The sequence below is a fragment of the Cheilinus undulatus genome, linkage group 6 (genome assembly GCF_018320785.1).
Source record: "Cheilinus undulatus linkage group 6, ASM1832078v1, whole genome shotgun sequence".
Taxonomy (NCBI): Eukaryota; Metazoa; Chordata; class Actinopteri; order Labriformes; family Labridae; genus Cheilinus; species Cheilinus undulatus.
In genome coordinates this window covers 50470805-50497246 of record NC_054870.1, presented here as the reverse complement: position 1 = coordinate 50497246, position 26442 = coordinate 50470805, and the positions used below count along the sequence as shown (strand labels likewise).

Below are 26442 nucleotides of genomic sequence, written 5' to 3'. Positions count from 1 at the left end.
CTAGTCCACTCAGCGCACTTTCCGAACGGATTTATCAATGAAAAGACATGTGAGACTGAGAGTCATCTGTGATCAGACTATAAACCTGTACGTTAACATGAACAGTCATCTGATAGAAAGCTTAGTTTTAGCAGACCAGCTGTTTGAATAAACAGAATAATTCCTCCTTCATTACTACAAGGTCACAGAGGTGAAACAGAGCTGTCCACGCCCTGCAGGTCCTAATTGTCTGTCAGACATGTCAATATTTTTCAGATATTATCATGCCGGTTTATCAGAAGTGTTTCCTTTGGCTTCTTTTCTTTTGTTTGTGTTATTTGAATCTTCTGACAATAGTTTATAGCAGTTACAACAGGAGGGAAATAAGGTTTTTGCAACAATCACCTCTCAGAGTTAAGGTGAGTCTGGGAACAAGATGTACATCAGATGTAGAAGACCGTCTTACATTACTGGTCTTAAACCTGGAGTCTGTCATTTTATTTATGTCAGTTAAGTGAAGGTTGATGCCGGTCTGCAGGCTCCTTAGGCTGGCAGCGCTGTACTCCCCTGCTCAGGAAATGTGGCTGTCTCAGGTATAGTTACTCCAAACGGAGTAACGGCTAATGGCTGCTGCACATTAATTTGGAACAGTGTAATGATTTTTTCTCCAGAACTACTTGTGAAGTTCGAACGGTGTCCGTATATCAGAAGTTAATGGACACGAATTTCTAGAGCCAATCAGAATCGAGTATTCACCAAGACCATGGTATAATGTCAAATAATATTTGCAGTCAGTTTTATTGCAGATGTTTGACATTAGATTTCTGATGATATTCGGTATGTGATTTATTGTGCAGCAATGTGCCAGTGGGCCAAGATGTGAAAGTATCTGAAGATTCGATTTGATGATTCCAATTCTGAGGGTCATGATTTGATTCAGAGTCGATTTTCACTTCAAACTGATTAAAGATTACTAACTCATCCTCCATTTATTATAAAGATATGATGATTTCAGCTTCTGCTCAGGGCTGGGCAATTAATTGAAAATGAGATTAAATCGCAATATGGCCTGCTGCAATTTTCAGATTACAGAAGGTGCAATTTTTTTTTGGCTGAAATTTGAGTCAAAATACCGGTTAAAAACCATATCATGCAAACATTCAAGACCCATTTTTTAGAGTAGTCTGCAAGAAATCCAACTGTCTTTATTTTGTACATTTTTCTGTTTAATATGAGGATGACATAAAAATTATCACTCCCTTCAATACAATAATTCCTATCCAATTTGCAATATGAGACAAAATCATCACAATTAAATAGTTTTTCAAAATTGTGTAGCCCTTGTTAAATCTAATATTTCATTGGTTATAATATATAATGATTTATTGCTTGCGTGATGGAAAATATGTAAGATGAAGAGCTTAAGGCATATCAAATTGCAATTGCAATATTGGGGGGAAAAAACTCGGGTTAGACTAGGTTATTAAACTAAGTTATTTTCCCAAATTGTTCAGCCCTACTTCTGCTCCAGTTAGCTGTGCACTAAGAGGCTGTACATTGTTATTTATCGTCAAAATGCTCCGAAAAATTAATTTTGCATATTTGTGACAATTAAGAAAACAGTAATTTGTGCAAAATAGTTTAATATAAATAAAATGTGGTCTGAAGCATTACAAGAGTCATCAGAAAAGGGCAAAATTATGCAATTATAATTATTATAATTTATATTAAATGCGAAATTGATGACTGATTTTCCTCTTTGTGTGGATATTACTGGAATTCATTCATGTGTAATACAGCGTCAGGTCTTTGTTCTAGAACAGCTTAAATATACAACCTGAAATTATTTTTGCAAACTTCACAATCCTGATTTAACTTCATCACTCGCCCTCTGCTGTCACAGTGAACGTTCACTGAGCTGCACTGTACGTGCAAAGCTGCCTCTCTTTTGTTGTCCGCAGCTTTCTCATGTTTCTTGCAGAACACAGAGTCATGCCCTTCTGGAAACTGAGGAAGCATTTCCATGATTGTAGCTGGAATGGAGTCGCTGGTGTGTGATCTGTTGTTGTGAAAGAAAAGCTTATTTATGGAACACAAGATTAAGCTATACCACACACTGTTGAACTGAATCTGATGGCAGGTGACGATAACCGCCTGAAAGAATGGACCTAATGTGTTTACAACACTTATAATAATTGGTCTTTAATTATTGTATTAATTTGTTGTTGCAGCCCTGGTAATAATTAAACAAATGATGATGCAAACAGCTGATTGTAAGCTGTAACTCTGAATAAAACCTGCCACCGACCAGGTTATGATTCAGTGTTAGTTGTCATGGAGATTTAGCCGGGTTAAAAGAGAGCCATCTTGGTGAGACAGCTTGCTCTGTGGTTCACCCTCTAGGTTTAAAGAGAGGGTAGAAAGACTGCCAGCGTAGAATCGCTCCCACTTGTTTATATTCTGTGTGGACCAGTCGGACGTCTCCGCTGGTGTCAGCAGAAGCAACAACAGAGCGAGCGTGCCAGAGAGATTCCCCCGAGTGCAGCTGGTGTGATGTCTGTGGACGGGAGCATGTGTTGGCACCGAGGCTTTGTTTGCCGTCGGATGCTGATGACTCTGCATCGTCCTCGGCGAAAGGAGGACGGGGGAATTGTTTTTCTGCCCAAGACGAGCTCAGCCTCGCTGCTTTCTTTCTCTCTTCTTTCAGTAAACCTGCAGAATGACATTGTTCTCATTCTCATGTGCACCAGCCCGTCAGCATCACACAAAAGGTCCCTGTGGTAGCCCCGCTGTCACACTCTGCATTTCCCTTCCTCTGTAACACATGGCTGCACACTGGAGCAGATATCTGCAGTTTCAACAGCTCTCTACCAGTGCAGCTTAAGCTAGAGAGCATGCCATTCAGAGGATGGAACAGAGTAAAAACTGTTTATTTAATACTATATCGCTATAATGATGAGAGTTACCATCCTCAAATTCCTCTTTTAGGACAGTAAATTCAACCCTTGTTTCTAGTTCATCACAACCTCTCTTAATTTTGTAGTTTTCATGGTTTCTAGTTATTGAAACATAACATCACCAAGATGGATGATAAAAAAAAAAGTCCAAGTATGGCAGGAGAAAGTGCTGAGGGGAATGCTTTAAATAGATTCTTCTTTTAACCTCTGTTCTTTGAATAAGAAGGGTTTTAATGTGTTTATTGCATATGCTCATATTTAAATAAAAATACAGGTGTGTAATTTATTGTGCAGCAATATTTATGTGACTTTCAAAGCGAAGAGAAGCTATATTAAGTTTCTTTTAAGGTTGTAATTTTGGTTCATATTTTTATTATGAAGTTAAATCAGTGCTAAATGCCTGCTAATGTGATTAGTTGCAGACTGCCTTCTCTCACCTCTGATTGCTGAAATCATACTGGACAATACTAAGTAACTGCACGGTATGTAAATTCTACTGGCCAGGGGTTCTCCGTGGAAATAATAATAAAAGATGATGAGTTTAGTCGTTCCATAGACAAAAGCCTTCCAGCTAGGGCCGTCTGGGTGCCCCGGCGCCTTCTTGCACCTTCTTGGCGTCTTCAAAATGCAAAATTTAAACCAACATTTACCATGAAAATGCACCTTTTACTGTCCTGGCATAAATAATCAATATTGTCTCATATGCTCTTCTCATAGTTCTATTGAATTCAACCATGAAACAAAAACAATGGTTTACTGTGGTAGTGAATACACCATATGGAGCCTAGGTTTCTGAAGCTGCTATGTTTACAACCAGTCTGTGCCTCTGATGATTTCCTTAGTCTGCTCTGTCAGACATCAGCTGTAATAAATCATAATTATCTTCCTCACATTAATCAACTTAGTCAATGGACCTGTCATTTTGACCACGCCCCCATTTCAGGTGTGTTCCAATGCTGTCTCTGTGAATCTATGCAATGCTGTCCCAGTTTCCTCCCTTGAACAATAACTATGGAGGGAGTTGTTAAGCACTCTGTCTGAACTAGTAGAAAGTATTGGTTGTGTTTTAAAACTCTGAGCTGGGAATTTGTGGAAGGGAAGAAAAAGAAAGATGAGAAAGAAAAATACTGAAAGGTCATGAATAGAGACGCTTTGGTACACGTTTGGTCTCCAACATCCAGATTTAAGTACTGACTGGTGTCAGGAAGCTTTAAGAAGAGGAATTAGAAATACTAACATATTTGCAGGAAAAACCCAGATGCCTGACAATAGCACTAGACCCAGCTTCAACATTTTTTATCATCATGGTGATGATTTACTTGTAACCTGATGGACTTGAGACTTAAGCTCAGTTTATACCAGTGTTACTCAGCCCTGCCCAAGTAAAGAGCCAAATTGTTAAAAAAAATGCCTTTGCAAGAGCCACAATCTAAGTGGTGAAAATGGGTTAAAATGGCAATGAAAATAATAAAGGTGGCAAAAATGGGTCAAAAAGTGGCAGAAAATGAGGGAAAAAGGGGCAAATAGGCACACAAAAAACAGATGAAATTGCAATATGGACTGCTTCAATTTTCAAATCGCAAAAGGTGCAGTATTTTTTGACCTGAAATTTGTGTCAAAATGGGCTAAAAGCAGCAGAAATTGATTAGGCCTACAAGTGGCAAAAAATGTAAAAAATAAAATAAAATAAATAAAAGGTACAAAAATAGCTAATAAGGGCAATAGAAATAGAGAAAAAAATAAAGGTTGACAATTAAGTTTGACGATTAAAACCTACTGTATAAGGGTGGGAAACAAACTAATGTGATGAATGATTAATGGGTAATTTTGGAGGCCAAAGTTTCCATTTTTAGGGTTTTCTGGGGAAATGTAGTTCATAAAAAATGCCTCAAATCACCACAGAAGAGCTGATTTGGCTCTCACTGATCTATACTGAGCTCGATGCAGAAGCCTACACATGTAGCAAATGTGCACATCCTTAAAAGTAAAACTGAGTTGAACTACCACAAGCTGTGATTGGTCTGCTGTGTAGCATCATGTGACTTCTAGTCTCTTAATAATGTCCACTGTCATATCAAGTGCTCTCTAGTTTGAGATACATGGCTGTGGACAGTGATACAACTAGGACTGAGTATAGAAATCCAGTACCAACATTGTACCAGTACCTATCGATAAACAGACTTAGGTGCTTCATTGTGGGACTTTGAGACCCCTCACTCAAAAGGAAAGGCAGAAGTGACTCCTGTTTCCTTAATATGATCTATTTGCATCTTCTTTCTGAATCATTTAAGATATAAAGACAGCTTTTGTAGAGCCACTCACTTTGAAACACTTTTTTTTCCTCTTAAAAGTATCGATTCTTGCACTGTTTAGGCACCGACTCCTTTGCATGCATACATTTCCTCATCCATGTCTCTCTCTCTCTCTCGGTGGCCAAATGGAAAATTCCCTTGTCCTCTGCCTCAGCTGATTCAGCAGCTTTTACTTTCCATCTCCTTCAATGTCTCCTTGCTTTTTTCTTTACAATAACATCAGTATAAACAACAGCTGATCAATATTTATCAGCTCCAACTCCAACATAATACACATGGGTTCCTGTTCACAAACAAACAGGAAATGTAGTAAGAAGGACGGGGAACTGGCATAAAGATCACTCTGCAGCGTAGGTAGGTGGAGTATTGCAGGGGGACATGAATACAAACGCACAAACATCACAACAATGTAAGCCCCGACAGCCTGGATTTGACGCAGAAGTATAAACCTGGTTTTCACAGTTATGTTAAAGCTGGGGTTCAGTTGAAAGTTTCTCTTTTTACTTTTTTGGCCAAAGTGTGAAGGAGTTCATGCTTTTAACTATTCGGACATATCTTAAATGACCAAAGCTTTCTCTATGGGCTGATATTATAGTTGTTAAATGGTAAATGGACGGCACTTATGTGGCGATTTCCCAGTCTTCTGACCACTTGAAGCACTTTTACACTGCAGTTCATATTAGCCCTCTCACACACACAATCAAACACTGTTGGCAGAGGCTGCTGCAGGAAATGCTCCACATCCATCAGCAAAAATCAGTAATGGGAAGAGTCGTCATAGAATTTTAGACTTGGATCCAGTTCTAGTAAAAATCAATCAATAATGATACCTGGTTAGATACAATGGCAGCAAAATTAAGTCTTTGCCACTCAGAATTAGGTAAATCCTTATTTTAAGTCATCAAAAATTGCAGGCAAACTCCTGAACCTGCAAAATTGCACAAAAGCATTGGTGATATTTCAGTACCAAGATGCTTCAGTGTAGGAATGCATGATATCGGATTTTTGTCGGTACCCCATGTGCTGTAATGAACATGTTTGTTTAGCTGATACTAATATTGATACAGATATATAAATTTAGTTCAGAGCTTAAACATCAGTACTCAAAAGCTCTGAAAACTTCAAGAAATGGGGATAAACGAAAGGAAGGCTTTGCAAAAACAACGATATCAGTACCAATGCTAAAAACCATTCATCCATGTTTACCACATTACATTTTCATGAAACGGACATCCTGCTGACCTGCTCGACAGTTCTGTACATTCACGTGAGGCGTGCTGTGCACACAGTGAACAGCTCCAGAGTGTTTGCAGCAGGCGGACGCTGTTATTGAGCTGCAGATACGAGCTAGCAGAGATGATGTTAAACATTCCAGGTAAAACACAACTTTACCTGCACTTGTTCCTCTCCACCTTATATCCATGGATGATCCGCATGGATCCATGCGCTCCTGCTGCATCTCATTAGCGCTCAGGCTGGGTAACAAAATAAGTTAATGTATAATTTAGGCTAATAAATATTCTGGTAATATTCTTGTCTTTAGTGACGAAGCCTCAGTGAGTGAGTGATTGGGAACACTGAACTTCAATCAGATGTACCACCTGTGCTGGCAAAAAAGTTTTCCTGGGGGAGCGTACCCTGGGCCTGCCTTAATGGTTCAGAGTCCCCCACCATGGTCTCCTAAAATCCTGTGGGAAACACTGCTATTCTTTAATAAATCGTCAAGAGGAAGGATGAAGAGCATCTGAGTATCTTTCAAAATAACTTCAAGAAAGAGAAGGTATTATTAAGTCCTCAGATTTTTACCTGGTACTAGTGAGTACCCAAATGGAAATACTCGTACTTGGTCTGGAAAATGTGGTATCAGTGCATCTCTAATGTTAACTGGCATTAATCTGTTGGTCTGGCCTAAAACCTCATAATTATTTGTGCATTTGGCTGATATTTACAGCTGATTTAGGTAGAGCCAATCGGCTGTAGAAATATTTATATCTGCCAATACCAATATCATGCCACTAACATGGTGCTTCCCTTTTTATTCATTATCATTTTACTATTATTAAAGAACTAGCTTTAGCTCATTAGCGCTTTCTCTATTGTAGACAAAAGACTGTCTCTGAACATTAGTCTTTATCATTTTTGCCCCTAATGCCCTATTCATAGAGCTAACAGTGCCACTTTTCTATAATTATCTTTAATTACTCATACAAGTTAGGCTCTTTGAAAGAAATTTCAGATATAATTGGCTGTAATTGTTGCTACTAAAGTCCTTTATATTCATCATTAAATACATTTGTATCAAACACTAGATATGTAAGTAAAATATACTTAAATAATCAGTAAGTATTACACTCGGTATATTGAAAAAACAGCTTACATGATGTGTTTAGCTGATTGAAAGCACTGCTATTTGATTTTAATAGTATGAGTAATGGCTAAGGGAATTGTAATGAAAGCTATATATTTGTCCCCTTTTCTAACTATAGGTTTTTGTTGTTTTTAACTTGAGAGTGGCGTGCGGTTTGTAATAATTTGGCCCTCTAGCAGTGAGAATTGAATTTATGTGTGCCTTTTAGTAGCCAGAGTTGCCCACCCCCGGTCTAAATACTGCGGTGACTGTTTTATTTTTTCCCTTTTCTGTTTCGATTTCCTTTAATAAGGTTCAGTAGACTGTAAAACTGAATTGCCTTCTGGGATAAATAAAGTTGTTGGAATCTGAATCTGAAAGAAGCTGGGGAGAGACAGGCTGCTTGACCACTAATCCACATCCGTCCTGGTTGATCTAAAACGTACAGGATTTGATCAGTTTTTCATAGCAGATACCTTTAATATAACAGGCTTTAAAATACCATAATCATCCAATCAGGACTGAGCATTTAACCCAGCAGTGTAATGGTGCTCCTCTCTCCTCCAATCAGCTCCCAGGCCTCACACAGCTGATCATCATAGGCTTTGTTTAGCCTTGAATCATCTTCTAGCCGTTCGTTGTGTATATTTATCTACTTTCCTCCGCTGAGATCACCCCACTCTCTGCCTCAGGTGTAACACTTAACCCCAGATAAATACCACTTCCTCCTGGTTGCTAAGCAACAGGTTACATCTCTTAGGATTTCTAAAAGCAATGTGAGGAATGGCTCTCTGAATTTAGGATGTACCCAATTTAAAATGAATTAGATTTAGACGAGGGGCAAGGAGGTGGAGGAGTGATGATGACGGGGTTGTGGAGAGTAAAAGGTGTGAGCGCTCTGCTGAATCGGCTGGTCACATATAGAGATGTGTGTGCAGACACTGTGGGAAACTGCATCTCTGTTACAGTTATACCAAATAATCCGGGACAACCAGGATGCAGAAGAGGAGATGTTTGGAGTGAAGAGAAACCTGTAAAATTATGTCAATAATTTTAAGATAGTCTATAACAATTTTTTTAATCTTTGCATTTTAATTCAGTTGTGCCCACTTCAATTAGGATTTTGAGTCACGGTTCTTGAGGCTGTAGCTGGATTGTGCAAAAATGTCACATTGTTGTATCTAATCGTTTCTTCATTCTCTACTATACCATTGCATCTCTACTGTTTGGTAACTGCTTGCCCCAAATTTAGTTGCATTGCAGTAGCATCTAGCGAGAAGATGAGACAGAGCTACGGCTTCTTCTCCCTCTTCTCAAATCTTCTGCGCTGTTTTTAAAAAAGCCTCTGAATGTGAAAACAGAGAGTGGAAGACATTGCTGATGCTGATACATTTCAAAGCCTACATGCAGATGTATGATAGTTGTGGAGTCTGGCTTTAATTGTGGATTAAAAGTGCTCACGCCTCGTCACAACATCCCTGCCTGTGTTTACATAAACCAGTCTGCGGTCTGATACTGCTTCACTCCAGCAGTGATTTAGCACCAATAACCCCTACACCCATTGTTCTTTAACAACTATGTGGCAACACACTAGTGCTGCATGACTTGGTAATAATGTGCAATTGTGATTGTACTGGGTAATATTGCGATTATGATATAATCCATAAATAATATGAGTATGCTTGCTGGGTTATCAAGGAAAATGCAGAGAATAATTATAGTATTGAAGTGTGTGTCTCTCAAAACATACAAATATTAAGTAGCACAAATATACAAAACCTGAAGTCAGTATTTTTCATAGAATATTTTTTTCCTTTTCTGGAAAAAATAGAAGTACTTGTACTTATTATAATAGTGGAACTATTATAAACTTAAAGGCCTGTCTGCAGAAATACTTGTAAACCTTACAAGCAGGGATGTTATAGTTTACTAAAATTAACTAAATAACTAAAACTAAAAGGTAAAAATCATTTTAGTAAACTGAAACTAAATAAAAACTGAGCTTTATGTGAAAAACAAAATCTAACTAAAACTAAATTCTGTGCTAAAAAACGAGCAAAAATGAAATAAAATTAGAGAAAAAATCTTCTTAGTTGTAGTCTTTGACAGCAGCATATGGTCTGACATGAACACACAAGCCTGGACAGAGTCAAGTTGCCTGATGTGATTGCAGAAGACTTCATACAGTGGTTAATTTTTGGTCTTGATTTGCTGCAGCTGCTGCTGCTGGCAAAGACTCACCTCCTCCACCCCAGCCTCCTCCTTTACAGCATAAACCTTGTTCTACCCTCAAATTAAGATTTATACTACTTTGGATTAGCTGCTTTAGAACTGGTTTTATTGTATTCAGTACACTTTTTCATAAATGTTTCTATCCATATGGGGGTTTCTAGCCACGTGCTCCCTGGAAAGTCATTTTGCGGTGACATGGTAAAATGTATGACGAGAATGTTCCTGACTGAACCAGCTTAGTTTTCCCCGGACAATTAAATGAACAAGTCAAGATCTTGAGATCCCCTGAGAAATGTATTTATCTAACCACAGCCAAATGGAATATAAAAACATAAATATAGATATATATCAGCGAAAGGCTTCTGTACATCACAGACTATTCGCCACTTGCAACCGCAAACAGCTCAGTGACCCACTTTTGAGTCCTGGCCCACCAGTTAAGTGGTCTAGCGTGTCTGTGAGCAGAAGTAGAGCAGGATGACTTTGAGTTTATTCAGATTTGATGCATAATGAGATTTTTAAATAGCCTCGTCTCAGACCTCTCTGATGAGCTCTCTTTGCTTATTTATCTCACTCCTTGTTTTTATATTCTCCTCTTCTTCCAGAGCGAAGTACCACAAGTTAAAATATGGGACAGAGTTAAATCAAGGGGACATGAAGCCTCCCAGCTATGACTCGGGTAAGTCTTCACAAACAGCCTCCTCCTCCTCTTCCTCCTCCTCGTACTAAATCACTGTGATTGTAGAGTTCACATACCACGAGTGACAGCGGTGGTGCGCATGTGAATTCATGTTGGATCTTGTTCGCCAGTCTCTTCTCAGCGTCTTTTCTGAATGCTGGATGTACTGAACAAGTACTGAACCTTTGTTGGAGTCGCTGAAAGATAAATGTGATCGGATAGTACAGACAGAAAGCTTCAAAGATGGGAGATATTATAATAAAAGTTTAGCAGGATTATACTTTCAATTTCTGGCAAGAATTCTTTCTCTGAAGGCAAGGTCCCCTAAAGTAGAAAAAGTATTCTTTGGTGTATTTTTACCTAAGATACACAGTGCCATGACAAAGTATTTGCCCCCTTTTTGATTCCTGAATTTTTTGCATATTTATCACACTTAAATGTTTCAGATCATCAAACCAATTTTTATACCTCACAAAGACAACCCAAGTAAATAGAAAATGCAGTTTTTAAATGATGATTTTATTTATTAAGGGGGAAAAAAATCCAAACCTATCTGGCCCTGTGTGAAAAAGTCATTTCCCCCCTTGTTAAATCATGAGTTAACTGTGATTGACCACAATTCTTTGAAAGCTGAGTTCAGTTTCACTGTCCACACCCAGGCCTGAATATCGCCAGATTTTTTGAATAAGAAATCTCTTAAATAGAAGCTGTCAGACAAACTGAAGTAGGCTACAAGATCTCAGAAAGAAACACATCATGCCACCATCCAAAGAAATCCAAGAACAAATGAGAAACAAAGGGATTGAAATCTATCAGTCTGGAGTCCAAGGCTTTGGGACTCCATTGAACCACGGTCAGCGCCATTATCCACAAATGGAGAAAACTGAGAACAGTGGTGAACCTTCCCAGGAGTGGTCGGCCAACCAAAATGACGCCAAGAGTGCAACGACGATTCATCCAGGAGGTTCCAAAAGAACCCAGAACCACATCCAAAGACCTGCAGGCCTCACTGGCCTCAGTTAAAGTCAGAGTTCATGACTCAACCATCAGAAAGACACTGGGCAAAAATGGCATCATGGGAGAGTTCCAAGGCCAAAACCACTGCTGACTAAAAACAACACAAAGGCTCGTCTCACATTTGGCAAGAAACATCCTGATGATCCCCTAGACTTTTGGAGATATATTCTGTGGACTGACGAGACAAAAGTTGAACTTTGTGGAAGGTGTGCAGCCCGTTACATCTGGAGTAAAAATAACAGCATTTGATAAAAAGAACATCATGCCAACAGTCAAACATGGTGGTGGCAGTGTGATCGTCTGGGGCTGCTTTGCTGCTTCAGGACCTGGACCACTTGGTGTGATTGATGGAACCATGAATTCTGCTGTCTACCAGAAAACCCTGAAAGCCAATGTCCGGCCATCAGTTCATGACCTCAAGCTCAAGCACTCTTGGGTTATACAGCAGGACAATGACCCGAAACACACCAGCAAGTCCACCTCTGAATGTCTCAAAAAAAAAAAACCCAAATGAAGGTTTTGGAGTGGCCAAGTCAAAGTCTAGACTTAAATCCAATTGAGATGCTGTGGTGTGACCTCAAACGGGCAGTTCATGTTGGAAAACCCTCCAATATGGCTGAATTAGAACAATTCTGTGAAGAAGAGTGGGCTAAACTTCGTCCACAGTGATGAGAAAGACTCATCACCAGTTATCACAAGCGCTTGATTTCAGTTATTACTGCCAAGGGTGGCACAAACAGTTATTAGGTTCAGGGGGCAATTACTTTTTCACACAGGCGCAGGTAGGGTTAATATTTTTCCCCCCTTAAAAATCAAATAATCATTCAGACACTGCATTTTGTATTTACTTGGGTTGTCTTTGTGAAACATAAAAATTGGGTTGATGATCCGAAACATTTAAGTGTGATAAATATGCAGAAAGGGGGCAAATACTTTTTCACGGCACTGTATAGAGATTGTGGCTCCTGTGATGGATTTGTCCTGGACTGGTAAACATGGTCATAATCCAGAGAATCAGAGCTTTCTGGTGGTGTATGGCATGTGGTTCATGTATGAACAGTCAGTTTGTAAATTACTGAATAGTTTTTAAAGGGTTTTAAGGGGCTAAGTCGGAGCTCTGCAGACTCCCAGTGCTTAAAAATGATCAGAAAAGATCTGAATGAGGCCAAAGCCACTTTATCTAAATGTTGGTCTCACTCTAAAGCACTCCCCCTTTCATCCTCGTACCTTGTTAAACTCAGGTATCACCCTCCTATCAGTGCTCTACCTGACTCTGGTTAAAATCTCACCGTTTAATTGGCCTCTCATGTTCGCGTTTTCTGCCATCATTAAGTCAGATTGCAACACTTCCTCGCCTCTCTCCTCATTTCTATTCATGAGGCCTGTTTCAAAGTGCCTGAGCCCTTGAAGTGTTGATGAATGAGGGGGGAGGAAGGGTGGGAAGGTGTGAGGTAGAGGGGGAGAGAGAGGGAGAGTGAGCGGGACACGGGGAGTGGGAGGTGTCGCTGGTATGGTGGCACACCTGCCCTCTCCTCACCCTCTTGAATTAGGCATGACCCACTTTTGGAGCCACCCTCGACTGCCTGCCCCACCAAATCAGCCCCTTAAAAAAACACTCTCATACACACACCCTGTTTAAATCCTATTAACACGTCTCTGCCCCACACAGAAGTCCCAGCTGACTTCCTGGAGCAGAGTGCTGACGTTGTTAAATATCAAAGCTCTCTTTGATTGTCATCCTTGTTTTTGTTATCAGTCTGGTAGACGGTAATAATGAGTGTGTTGTTCTGGTTTCACACACATTGCTGTTTCGAGGATATTATGACACGTAGTTGAAGTAGAGATCAGTCAATTTAAAATGTGTCTGAAGGCTTCAGTATCACAGTGTTTTTTTAAATCAAGAAGAAGCTGGTGGTTAAGAGGTTTAAATCTCTTCTCTGTCTCTACTGCCTGTGTACACAGTTTAAATAAGACACTGATTACATAAAGGGACGCTGTTTGGACTGAGGCTAGTTACTGAAGTGCTCGTGTTAACAAATAAAAACTTGAATAAAAATCCAACCATGAGCTCCGTTAAAGGGTGACTTAGTTGAGGTGTAAATATGTGGGTAGGCAGTTCAGCACCTGGACTCTCCTCTTGTGAAGCCATGCTATTGTGATGGATGTGGTATGTGGTTTAGCATTGTCTTGCTGAAACAGACACGGCCTTCCCTGAAAGAGACGTCTGGATGGAGGCATATGTTGCTCCTAAACCTCTCTCTACTTTTCAGCATTGATAGTTCCTTTCCAGATGCTTAAGCTACCCACGCCATAGGCACTAATGCAACCCCATACCATCAGAGATGCAGCCTGAGCCAGGATAACAAGCTTGATTCTCCCTCTTCTCTTTAACCTGCAGGATATGGTGTCCGTGGTTTCCAAAAAGAATTTCAAATTTGATTCATTTGACCACAGAACAGTTTTCCTTGTTGCCTCGGTGCATTTAAGCGAGCTTTGGCCCAGAGAAGATGCTGCCGTTTCTGGATCCTTTTCACACATGGCTTCTACTTTTCATGATTCAGCTTTAACTGTCGTTTTTGGATGGCATGGACAACTGTGTTGACAGAATGATTTCTGGAAGTGTTCCTGAGCCCATGCAGGGATTTCCAGAACAGAATCATATCTGTTTTTAATGCCTCAGCTTTTTACCTTGCTTGCAGAGATTTCTCCAGGTCCTCTGAATCTTTTGATGATAATAAGGACTGTAGATGGTGGGATATTCAAAGGCTTTGCAATTCTTCTTTGAGGAAAATTTTTCTGAAATTGTTCCCCCATTTTTAGATGCAGTTTTTCACAGACTGGTGAACCTCTGCCCATCTTTACTTTTAAGAGACTCTGCCTCTTTAAAAGGCTCCTTTTATACCCAGTCATGTTGCTGACCTGTTAACATAGTTAGTTCCAAAATGCTCCTCCAGCTGTTTCTTTTTATTAGCACAACTTTTCCAGCCTTTTATTTCCCCAGTGTCCCTAATTTTTTTAGGTCTGCTGCTGCCATCAAATTCAAAATGAAATGTCTCAGTTTCAATATTTGATATTTAGTTTATGTTCGAGTGTGAATATTTATGAGATTTGCAAATCATTGCACTCTGTTTTTTTTACACAATGCTAGGGCCGGGCGATTATTGCAAATGAGATTAAATTGCAATATGGCCCACTGCATTTTTTGAATCGCAGAAGGTGCAATATTTCTTTAACCTGAAATTTGTGTCAAAATACCAGTTTCGATTTTTTTTTTTTGCAGCGAGATGTTATGCATTACACATCATTCAATCATTCTAGTGGCATATCTTTAGAATAGAGTACAAAAATCCTATTTTTTACATTTCTGTATGTTTATCTTATTAAATATTAGAATTATATATAAAAAATGATAATTCCCTTTAATACAACAGTTAGTATCAAATTTGAAAAATGAGTTAAAGTGTCATCATAATTAGATATTTAAAAAAAAAAATTCTGCCCCACTTCAATCTAATATTGTGTTGGTTATATGTAATAACCCTTTTTAACATGGAGGCTGCCTATTTGTCCCTTCATTAGCTGTGCAGGATAGCAGCAGGACACGCAGCACTATATAAGCAAATGCAGGAAAAATTCAGGTGATTCAAGCTGAATTTGTTCATGGAAAAATGATTTTGCTAATACATTAGTTGTTACAAGACTGAGCTATCAAAGCATTTATAGTGTTTATGTGCTGCAGTGAGTTCACTTAGATACTGTAGCTTTTTGGAGATGATATGAGTTAAATACTGGCCGTGTGGATCAGCACTATGTCACTGTTTTGATTGGGACCAGTATCCAATGCCAGGACTTAACCTGCCTCACTTTCAAGTCTTGGTCATATTTCTGCACTAAGTCTATGCTGCAGCATACGTTATAAGTCCACGTAGCCCTGAACCCCACACAGAGGCCTATCCATGCCACCCATGTGCACCTCCTCAAAAACGTAACTAGAGGTCAAAATAACGCAGGCCATAAGCCCTGTGATTGGTCGCCTGGTTGTCACTGCTGACTACGTGTCTCTGAGTGATGTTAACAGGCATATGTGTGTATTTTAGAGTGAGATAGATGGCCAGAGTCAATTCTACTCAATGGCATCCAAAAACATCAGGTGTGTTGTGCGTTTCCTACATTTTTTGTACCTTAAATTCAAATCACAAGACTTTTGATTATCCTTAAAGATCTCACTTTGTTTACAGCTCAAACTGAACCAGCCATCTTGGTTCTTCATAGGAAGTTTTTAGTTCAGATCAGTTATTAGTGGAATTTTCCTACCAGAAATGGGTCAGATATCCTATTTTTGAAAGGCTCTGGTGCACGCTTTGGTGGGCAGAGCTGTTTGGAGGATGCTCGGTTACCTATAATGTGATTCTTTATATTAATATGTCTAATTCATGTCCCTTTGAGCTCTTTTTATTGTCCTGTATCATAATAACTCAGAGTTTGTAAAAGCTAGTTACAAGATTAAAAAGAGAATGTTAGGTTATTCTCCTCGCCAATGTGCCGGTGTATTTAAACTGCTATTTTCAAAGAGAACCAATGCCCTCTCTTTAAATCCACTCTGCTGTGAATGTATTGAAAGACAGTAAACGCTAGACGTGTGTTGTTGCCGGGATGCTGTGATGCAGGAATGTTCTGGTTGTGTTTGCAGAGCGGAAATAATGTCAGAGGCCGAGCTGTTTGCAGAGCCCTAATTTCTGTCCGTGTCTTTTCCTCCAGATGAGGCCAACGAGAACGAGTCCACCGGATCTCTCAACAATCAGCTGTCCTGGAAACAAGGCCGACAGCTCCTCAGACAGTAAGAGCTTTAATCCTTCACTATGAAATGACTGCATTAGAATGGATCTTAGTACGTTTCCAGGATGTTCCCAGCCCTTTAAGTTGCATTTCTCTGCTCTGGAACTGTCACTCCTGTCACCTAAACAGTGGTGTATTTCTGTGTCACATCTGTGGTAAAGAGTGCCCTCTCTTGTGCAGCAGAAGTCATTGCCTCCTTGTTTTTCTTACCCCGAAGCTTAACTTTGGTTATCATATCATCCCCGTCTGCACTCCCTCCGCGTAAATAATCCCAGACGCCAGCAGGCTGCCTCACACATCATCTGCCTCAACACGCTCGGTGATAAGGACGCCAATTTATTCACTACTCTGTGTCAGGGGACGGATCAATAATGAGCCGAGACAGCCCTCTCTCCCTGTCAGTGCACGCTCTAAATACTCAAGGTTTTCTGCAGCCAGAAGAGGTGCAACATTTGACGAGGAGTTCATGTTTCCTCTGCTCAAATTAAGTGTTGACTATAGAGAACTGCGAAAGGATTTATTCGATACAGGAGATTGGCGTCCAATCAGACACGAGAAAGAAGCAAGGAGTGTTTGCTACTGTCAAAATTTTATCTTCTGTTTGCCCGGACATGGTTGTAAAACTCAAGGCCCGGGGGCCAAATCTGGCCCATGGTGTTTTCTCTATGTTTTCAATTTTACATCTCACAGGTATGACTAAAAGTTATGGTTTTTAAATCATGATTTTGACTTCTATCTCATGTTTTGACCTTTTTTAACTCCTAACTATAACTTTAATCTCATTTTTTTTACCTTAAAAACTCATGATTTGTCATTTTATTTCAGTTTTTATTTCATGACTTTTATTTCATTTTAAATTTTAAATCCTATTTATAACTTTTATCTCATTTTTTACCTTAAAAACTCAACCCTGTTGGGCCCTCAGGTTAGACCCAAGTTCAGAATCCGGCCCCTGCTGTGATCGAGTTTGACACCCCTGTTCTAGTAGGTTCAGTGGAGTAATAGAGAACCAACAGACCCCACGGTCATGACATTTCTGCTGCTTAATTCTGTGTAATTGAATCATTAATTAAGAGGAGTGTATTCAAAATAATAGCCGTGTGGAGTTCAGTAAGTGAGGCCATTGATTCTGTAAAAACTCAGGTGTCTAACAGGCGAACCTTTGTTTTGATTCTCAAGTCAAAAACTGGAAAAAATTCAAAATCATAATTTTTAACAGTCAAAATATGAGGTAAACATCGAAACATGAGTTTCAAATGTCAAAATATGAGATAAAATTAAAAATCATGAGTTTTAAGGAAAAGAAAAATGAGATAAAATTTAAAGTTAGGAGTTGAAAAAGGTCAAAATATGAGATAAAAGTCAAAATCATGATTTTAAAAGTTCAAAATAGGATTTAAAATTCAAAATTATTAATCTAAAAGGTAAAAATATGAGATAAAAAGTCAAAGTTATGAGATGTAAAGGTTAGAATATGAAATAAAAATTTAAAACCATAACTTTCAGTCATACCTGTGAGATGCAAAATTGAAAATATAGAGAAAACACTCATTTCTTCCCCACGTTCCTGACTTTTAATCAAATTTTTTTACTGTTTACTTTTCTCATTTTTATGACTCTACAAGGATATTATAAATCATCAAGGTTAAGTTTACATTTTTATACTGGAGAAAATCTGCAGACCTCATACTGGTGGGCCAGTTCTAATAAAAATATCATATGATCTGGGGGGCCAGGTATAAAAACAGTGACTGATCTGCTTGGTGATGTTGGACTGCTGTTATTTTAGACACAACTGCACGTTCACTCGTGCACTTTGAAACAGCTATGTCTCTGACATGAATTAATACACTTTTATATTGAACAAAATCCCACCATGTTAAAGTTCGTCTACCTTGTTCCAGGTACCTACAGGAGGTGGGTTATACAGACACCATCTTAGACGTGAAGTCTCAGCGTGTCCGAGCGCTGCTGGGACTAGCTGGAGATGGAGGAGGGAGGACAGGAGAAAGAACCGGGACTGAACCTCTGGTCAATGGGACAGACACAACGGCAAAGGGCATGGGCACCAGAGGGTGAGCGTTCTCATTTAACACGGCCTACTTACATTTACAGGAACTGTGACAGCCCTATGTTGAGACTGACCTCTGTGTTAATGCACGCGTAATTGTTCACCAGCAGTAAAGCCGAGCTGTCGGACAGCAGTGCCGTGCTGGAAGCTTTCAAGTTCATCGAGAATGCAGCAGCCGAGTTCAGTGACGAAGACGAGGAAGACGATAGCGAGGGGAAGAACGTGGAATCCAGGACGGTGAGAAAGCAGTCCACGCTAATACTAGGTTCAGATAAAGTTTAGTCTTTATGATTAAAGATGACAATTTGTGTTTTTCCCAGATCCTGAGGAAGAAGCCCCCCTCGTCATCGTCGTCCCCAGCCAGTATGGACACCAGTGAGGACCCTGACACAGAGGAGGCGCTGAAGGGCTTCGACTTTCTGTCCAGTCCTGATGAGATGGACACCTCGCCAGAGTCTAGAGGCAACGGGGACGGCACAGACTGGGGTGAGCTTTGGATGAAAGTTCTGTCTGTGGAAACTGCAGATTTATTTATAGCACCTGAAGCATCATATCATAGTTTTGTTGTCTTCTTGAACAAAATGATGCAGTGTTTCTTTTGTTAATCCAAGAGTTTAATAGAAAGGATTTAGCAGCATTGACAGCATAGTCTTAGACTTTTTAAAGTTTGATTTTCTTGGATTACTCGTCATCCATATTTCATGCTGTTGTCATAAATCATGATGTTTGGAGTGTCTCTGTTTAACCCATGTGTGTGTCCCCATAGCCAGCCTGTGACCACAATGTGTCTCCCACTCCTGTGTGTCCTCAAATCAACATGTTTCTCTTGAAATCTGACCAGCCCTGAGACTAAAGCTGGAAAAAGACATGGGCTCAGTGTCATGCAGAGGGTTTTCTTTGTATTTGAATATTTAAATCATGTGCACAGCAATGTAACTATCACAGACACTCTTCTATTTAGACTATTTCATACTCAAATGAAAGAAATCCCCTCATGGTGCCAACTTCCCCTCTTTCTCCAGCTGAAAATAAATCCTAAAAAAGAAACAATGAGCTGGCTGTGCATGCCAACTGTAGAACAGTCTCAGAGGCCTTTGCTCTCCTGAGAAACCTCCAGGAGAGCCTGAGAGACCCCGTCAGGCCTCTCTGCCTTGATTGGGCCGTCCCTCAGCAGCCTCTCGGTGTGGTTTTGTTCCCCTGTGTAGACAAGGACGAGCAAGGTCCCATTTCTGAGGCCTGGGACGTGGACCCGGGCCTGATAACCAAACTGAAGGAGCAGTACAAAAAGGAGCGCAAGGGGAAAAAGGGGGTGAAGAGTAAGTCCTGTCAGGCACTGCTGCCTCCTCCTCCTCCTCCTCTCTCTGTAGAGCCAAAAAACAAACAAAAAGAACATCCTTGCTGTTTATTTCTCATCTCCTTCTTCAGGCTGCTCCCTGTAAAGCCTTTCCTTGGCATTGCTCTTCCCTTTTTGTCTCATTTCACACTGAATGTCTTCTCTGTATTGTTGTAAATCCCCTTGGTCTGGTTGTTCAGAAGGTTAAATCTGCATTTAGCTCTAAAAAATGTAGAATCTGTATTCAGGTATTTGTATTTTGTATGGAGAGTGTTCACTCAGGGCAATCTGTACCCGAAAATCTGTAGTTTTTGACTACTGTGAGGAGGTCAGCTTTTGCACAGTTAGATTTCTTGTGTGCACTTACAAGCATGGGTGTGCAAGATGCAATTGACATTAACCAATATTCATGTTATGCCCCTTTTAAAGGTGGCCAGGACACAACATGGAAAAGGTTAATTCCCCTGAAGTTCCAAGTAACTATGAGAACTCTTGGTTTTAACCAGAGTAAGACTTATTTATGGGACTATTTTTAGTTCACATGAACACAGGATTTATAAGAAAAATACCTCAGGGTGAATCAGGTTAAAAATGACGAACAAAGGGAATAAAACAAAGAGATAGCCAAACTAATCAAATAAAGCAAAGCAAAGGATAACTAATAAACCAATCACCCTGATTACTAAAGCACAAAATCAGTTTGAAGAAGCCAGAGATTTACCATCACATCACCCACTATTTAAGCAACCTAGTGCATAAGTGTGTTGCACAGAGGAGAGAGCTACGTTTCCCTCCTGCACTGCTGTGATGCTGTCTCTTTCAAATGTGGTGCTGTGATAGATGCAAAGTTTCATTCCTGCTGGACATTCCACAGTCAACTGTGAGTGATATCATTAGAAAGTGGGAGCGTTTAGGAACATCAGCAACACAGCCATGAAGCAGAAGACCACGTAAAATCACAGAGCCAGATCAACGACTGCTGATTCCATAGCTGAAGAGTTCTGAACTTCCACTGGCATTAATGTAAACACTAAAACTGCAGCAGGAGCTTCATGAATGGGTTTCCATGGTAACAGCTGCATGCAAGCCTCACACGACCAAGTCCAATGCTAGGCATCAGATGGAGTGGTTTAAAGCAGTGTTTCGCAACTATTTTTCCTATGAGCCCCCCAGGACCCAAGAGAGAAGAAAAAGTGGCACACTGTCGCCAAAAATCAACATAGATTTTAATTGTTTCACTGATAAAACCTAAATAAGGCAGGTGCATGCTTTTCTTATCAATAGAACTTTGTATAATCTACTTAATAACTGCTTTATCATGGTTTTAGTCAATATTTGCAAATCTAATTTTGGCAGCCTCAAAGCAAACAAAGCCTAGTGCCCCCACTAAGATCTTTGGCAACCCCACTGGTGGAGGAGGGATAATGGTATGGGGCTGTTTTTCAGGGTTTGGGATAGGTCCCTTATCTCCAGTGAAGGCCAATCTTAATGCATCAGCATACCAAGACATTCTGGACAATGCTATGCCTCCAACTGTGTGGCAACAGTTTGAGGAAGGCCCTAAGAAGGGACTGTGCCCCAGAGCAGAAAGAAGGACTATAAAGACATGGTTTGATAAGTGGAAGAACTTGACTGGCCCGCACAGAGCCCTGACATCAACCCCATCCAGCACATTTGGGATAATCTGGGATAGAGATTGTTAGCCAAGCCTACTGGTCCAACATCACTGCCTGACCTCATAAATGCTCTACAGGATGAATGGGCACACATTCCCACAGAAACAATCCAGAATCTTGTGGAAAGCCTTCCAAGAAGAGTGGAGGCTGTTAGAGAATTACTGATTTCAGAATATACTCAAACATGTACGAGTACACAAATAGCTCCTCTGTTACAGTAGTGTGAGTAAATGTACTCCTTAAATCCAGTTAGATTACTTTTGAACAACCAGGCCATCTTATCCCAAACCAGCCGTGATGCTTGCTGCATGTTGTTCTTTCTTGTTTTAATGTTCCACTCTTCACCTCATTATTCTGTTTGTCCTGTGCAATATAAACAAGCACTCATCTGTTTCCATCTGTTTCCTGCATTTGTCTCCTACACTTGTAAATATTCACCTTCATCTATCCACCATGGTGGTGCGTGTGTAATAAATCATTTAAATTCTGTTTAATATCAATTAAAAGCCTTTTCAGTGACTCAGCCAAACACGGCCGCTCTCGGAATAACAGCCCACTTCACATGAAGCCTCAATTCAGCGGCTGAGAGCTCTCAGATTTCACATTTACGAGGCCAACACCGCCCTGCTTCTGTTTTTTATTTCACTGTGATTGAATCATGAGTTACACGGCTCGGCTCGCCTTCTTCTTCATTTTAATGGCAGCGCAGCTCTTTTACACTTTCTATTTTAGTTTTTCACACTGCGTCGGTACGTTATCGCTTTGTAGGCGTGTGGAGGAGATCGTGAAGAGCTGTTAGGGAATTTTATCAAGGCGTTTAGTTTTCTGCTAAACTAGCTGCAGTTTAATTATGTAAGGACAGGAGCACTATTGGCTCGGATGGAGTTACTGAATGTTTTCTGTAGAGAGTGAACAGAAAAGAGGAAAAAACTCAAATCTTTAGTTTGACTCCCTGACTGTGTTGGATGTGAGAGTGCGTCAGAGCTTTTTTTAAGACTTCAAGGTCTTGCAGTCACAATAAAAGCGTTTTATATGTTCATAAAAGAGAATTTGTTGGAGATGTTTTGTAATTTAAGGTTTTATTTTAAGGATAAGCCAACCTACAATTAAAAAAAGCTCTATAATAATAAGCTTTATGTTGTATTTCTCTCTCCACACAGCCAACATTCACTGATAATCTTTCTTTAACACATTTTCTACCTCTTTGATTCATCTAACAAGGACTCTAATGCTGACTTTTGTTCACTTTCCTTTAATTTCTTTTACATATTGATTAATTTTCTTCCCTTTCAGTGCTGCTTTCCCTCCATATCCAACTTGAAAACTGTTTCTTTAGCTTGTCCTCTTTAAATATTTGATTCTTTCATGTGTTTTTCCTCTTTTTTTCCCTCCTCTGTCTCCCTGTATTAACCTCCTGTTTGTTTGGTAACGCTGTTTTTGACCTGATTCGTTGAACAGGGCCAAACCGGTCCAAGCTTCAGGACATGCTGGCTAACCTCAGAGATGCGGAGGATTTGTCCCACATGCAGCCTCCGTCCACGCCCCAGTCAAGGCCGAACGCTGTCCGCTTCAATGAGCATGAACCCAACCGGACTGATGAAGGTTCACTAGCACTATCAACTCCTAACTGTCACATTTAAGTTGCTGTAATGTTCTGTAAGTTAACGGTATTAAGAGTGTTTGTGTGTTTGTTTTGTGTTTGTAGTCGAGGCGCTGACCTTCCCGCCTACCTCGGGGAAATCGTTCATTATGGGCGCAGACGAGGCCATGGAGAGCGAGCTGGGGTTAGGCGAGCTGGCCGGGCTCACCGTCGCCAACGAGGCCGACAGTCTGGCGTATGATGTGAGTACGAGGAGGCAGAAATTCAGAATGAAAAGAGCTGTGGGAGCGTTTCTCTAGGGATGACGATCTCTGTCCAGTCTTTTACTGAAGCTGAATGGAACCTTTATTGGATGTATCAACACCCAACAATTTCAGACCTATACCTAAGTTACCATTTTCAATTAAAATTTTAGAAAAAGTTGTTTTTGACCAGTTAAATGCTTTTATTAATTTTAGTAGTATTTATGAAATATATCAACCTAGTTTTAGGAAGAATCACTTTGTTTTGGTTTTACTGGGCCTGAGTGCAGCATTTGATACATTAGACCAGTGGTTCTCAATGTTGGGGTCATGGGGGTCACGAGACACAGAGAGCGGCTCTCCAGATGCCCTAAACAATATTAAGAATATTTTTTAAATTACCCTGCTGCCACTCTTCACCATTTTGCCAAATCTTAGCCTGTTTTTATCACTTTTTCCCACTATTTTTGCCAATTTTAACACATTTTTGCCACTTAAAACCCATTTTTATCAATATTAAACCCGTTCAACCACTTTTTTCTGCCTGTTTTGCCACTTCTAAAACAGTTCTTGCCATTTCACATCTTACATTGCCTCTGTTGACCCATTATTCCCTCTATTAACCACTTTTTTTAAATCACATTTTACACCCATTTTTGCTCATTCCAAACACATTACACTATTTGATATGCTCATTTTTGCCAGTTTAGCCCATTTTTTCCTGTTTGTATCAATTTTTCATCCCACTTCACCAAATTTTCCACCCATTTTTGCCAATTTAAAACCATTTCAGATACTTTTTAATCCCATGTTACCACTGTCTATGCTGTTTTTACCTCTTAAACCCATTGTTGCCACTTTTTGCTTTTTTTTGCCAGTTCTATACCATTTCTGCTACTTTTAAAATCCAATTTCACCACCTTTTCCATCATTTTTTGCCACTATCAAGCTATTTTAGCCACTTTTAACCCATTTTAATTCTGGTTTTAACAAAAGGGATTTACTTTTTTAAGAAGGCTTTTACTTAACAAATGTATAGAAAAAGATATTTGTTTATTGGTAAGACTGCGCTTAACTGTACAATGAACCAGGATTTTGCTGACCTACATGGTCCCCTAGACTGGCTGGGCCCCAGAAAGCTCTCCCCTTTAACCCCCTTAATGAGCGACCTTGTTTGCACATGACTATTCTTGAATGTTCATGGCTGTGTTCAACCACCTTCAAGTACAGTGGGGGTCCCCGGTTTCTGGCACCTTTATTTTTGGGGTCACGCGCTGGAAAGGTTCAGAACCCCAGCATTAGATCATGAAATTCCTTTAAGTGTTTAAATGGTTTTAAGTAGAGCTCTAATGGGCTGTTTTTCCCCCTCAGATTGGAAACAACAAGGACGCCATGAGGAAAACATGGAACCCAAAATTCACCCTGCGGAGCCATTTTGACGGGATCCGAGCTCTGACCTTTCACCCTGTGGAGCCCGTACTCATCACCGCCTCAGAGGACCACACGCTGAAGATGTGGAACCTGCAGAAGACCGCTCCTGCCAAAAAGTAAGATTAGCTTTAAAACCTCTTAGCCGTGGTCAGAAAAGCCAAAATAGACACTGTGACGGCGAGCATTTGGTGGCAAACCCCTTTATGACCTTCAAACATGGGTGGAGTCTGATCGATGTCACCTGCCGGGGTCTCAGAAGGAGAACCCATACTGGGGCTGAACATAGGGCCTAATGGGGCAGGGGGCAGTCGCCCCCTGCTGGTCTTAAGAAGAAAAGATATTCAACTCACTTCTAACACAGTCAATGCTCCAAAGTCTTTTTTATCTGAAACCTTAAACTATTTCTGTTGGATTCCTTCTGTTCTCAGCCAAAAAAAGGGAAACGCCTTTAAATAATCTGGTGTAAAGATGATCTGTTCCTCCCTTCTGTTTATAGACATTAATACTCAGACAGCTGTTTGTTTGGTTCAGTTTTTCCACAAAGAGAAGCTCTGGTGTCAATCTTAGTCCCACATGGATCGTTGTTCTTCTTTGTTCCTGAGCCGTCACACGATTCGACAACAGGAAGCCGTTCCCGTGTGACAGAGGAGTGACAACACTCTGCCCCAAAGACTCTCGTTTTGTCCCATCGTCACTCACAGACCGTCTGCAGTGACGGGACGGTTTTTAGAGGAGTCTGCCTGAAAATTCTTTATAGATTAGTTGATTTCATACACACCTTTGTTATGAAACTGAAGTAGTTTCTGTTAAAGCTTCAGTGTTTTTTACAGTGTAGATAATGTTAATGAAAGACACTCTGTCCTGTTAAAATGTGGAGTAAAATACAGGAGGAAGAGGATGTTTGAAGCTTTTCATGTGGCCCTAAATTCTGGGGAAGCCCAGATTATGTGATTTAACCCTTTGCTGTCATTATCAGCATTTTTGTCCTAATGAGTCATTTTTCACTTTATTGTCAACATTATTTTTGCTGCAAAAGATGGATTTATGTGAGGTTTTTTCAAAAAAAAAATTGAAATCCTGATTTCAGTGTTTTTGTGGGCCTTCTATACAATGTGTGAAAATTTACAACATGTTAAGGCTATTAAGGACAGATTAACCACTTCCAAAACATTCATAAAAATATTATACAATAGATGACAACTTTATGTGATGAAATCATTCGATCATCATCTGTTCTGATTTAAAAAAAAAATATATATATATATATCCTGAAAAGCTTAAATATATATATATATGCTTTTCAGGATTTTGACCCTTTAAATCAGGGGTGTTAAACTCAGTCACAGCAGGGGCCAGATTCTGAACTTGGGTCTAACCTGAGGGCCTAACTGGGTCCATATTTAACCATAAAATGTCAACCTTATTTTCACCAGAAATGAATTATGGGGGTAAAAAACTTGGCACTGATGATAAATGATTTTGTGATTACAAGGTGAACATGATAAGTTAAAAACTCAAAATCTGTGATAAAAAGTCAAATTTATCAGATGAATATGTAAAAACATGACATTTAAAGTCAAAATAATGTTTTCAAAAGACAAAATATGAGATAGGATATTGAAACCATGAATTTTAAAAGTAAAAAACTGAGATTAAATTCAAAATCATAATTTTGAAAAGTAAAAATATGAGGTAAACATTGAAATCATGAGTTTCAATTGTCAAAATAT

General features: G+C 39.8%; 1 protein-coding gene across 4 annotated transcripts in view; it reads left to right on the top strand.

The window, feature by feature from the left end:
* strn (striatin, calmodulin binding protein) overlaps positions 1-26442 on the top strand; it is a 73830-nt gene that overhangs the window by 39747 nt on the left and 7641 nt on the right. Inside the window, exons 3-11 of one of the 4 annotated variants that reach the window (XM_041789039.1) lie at positions 10433-10506; positions 16282-16360; positions 18264-18434; positions 18541-18667; positions 18751-18916; positions 19636-19746; positions 22898-23041; positions 23145-23281; positions 24653-24828. In XM_041789039.1, the coding sequence (XP_041644973.1) occupies positions 10433-10506; positions 16282-16360; positions 18264-18434; positions 18541-18667; positions 18751-18916; positions 19636-19746; positions 22898-23041; positions 23145-23281; positions 24653-24828 (1185 nt within the window). Of the gene's footprint in view, positions 1-10432; positions 10507-16281; positions 16361-18263; positions 18435-18537; positions 18668-18750; positions 18917-19635; positions 19747-22897; positions 23042-23144; positions 23282-24652; positions 24829-26442 lie in introns of all 4 variants that reach the window. The other 3 variants (XM_041789038.1, XM_041789042.1, XM_041789041.1) reach the window with 3 other exon arrangements.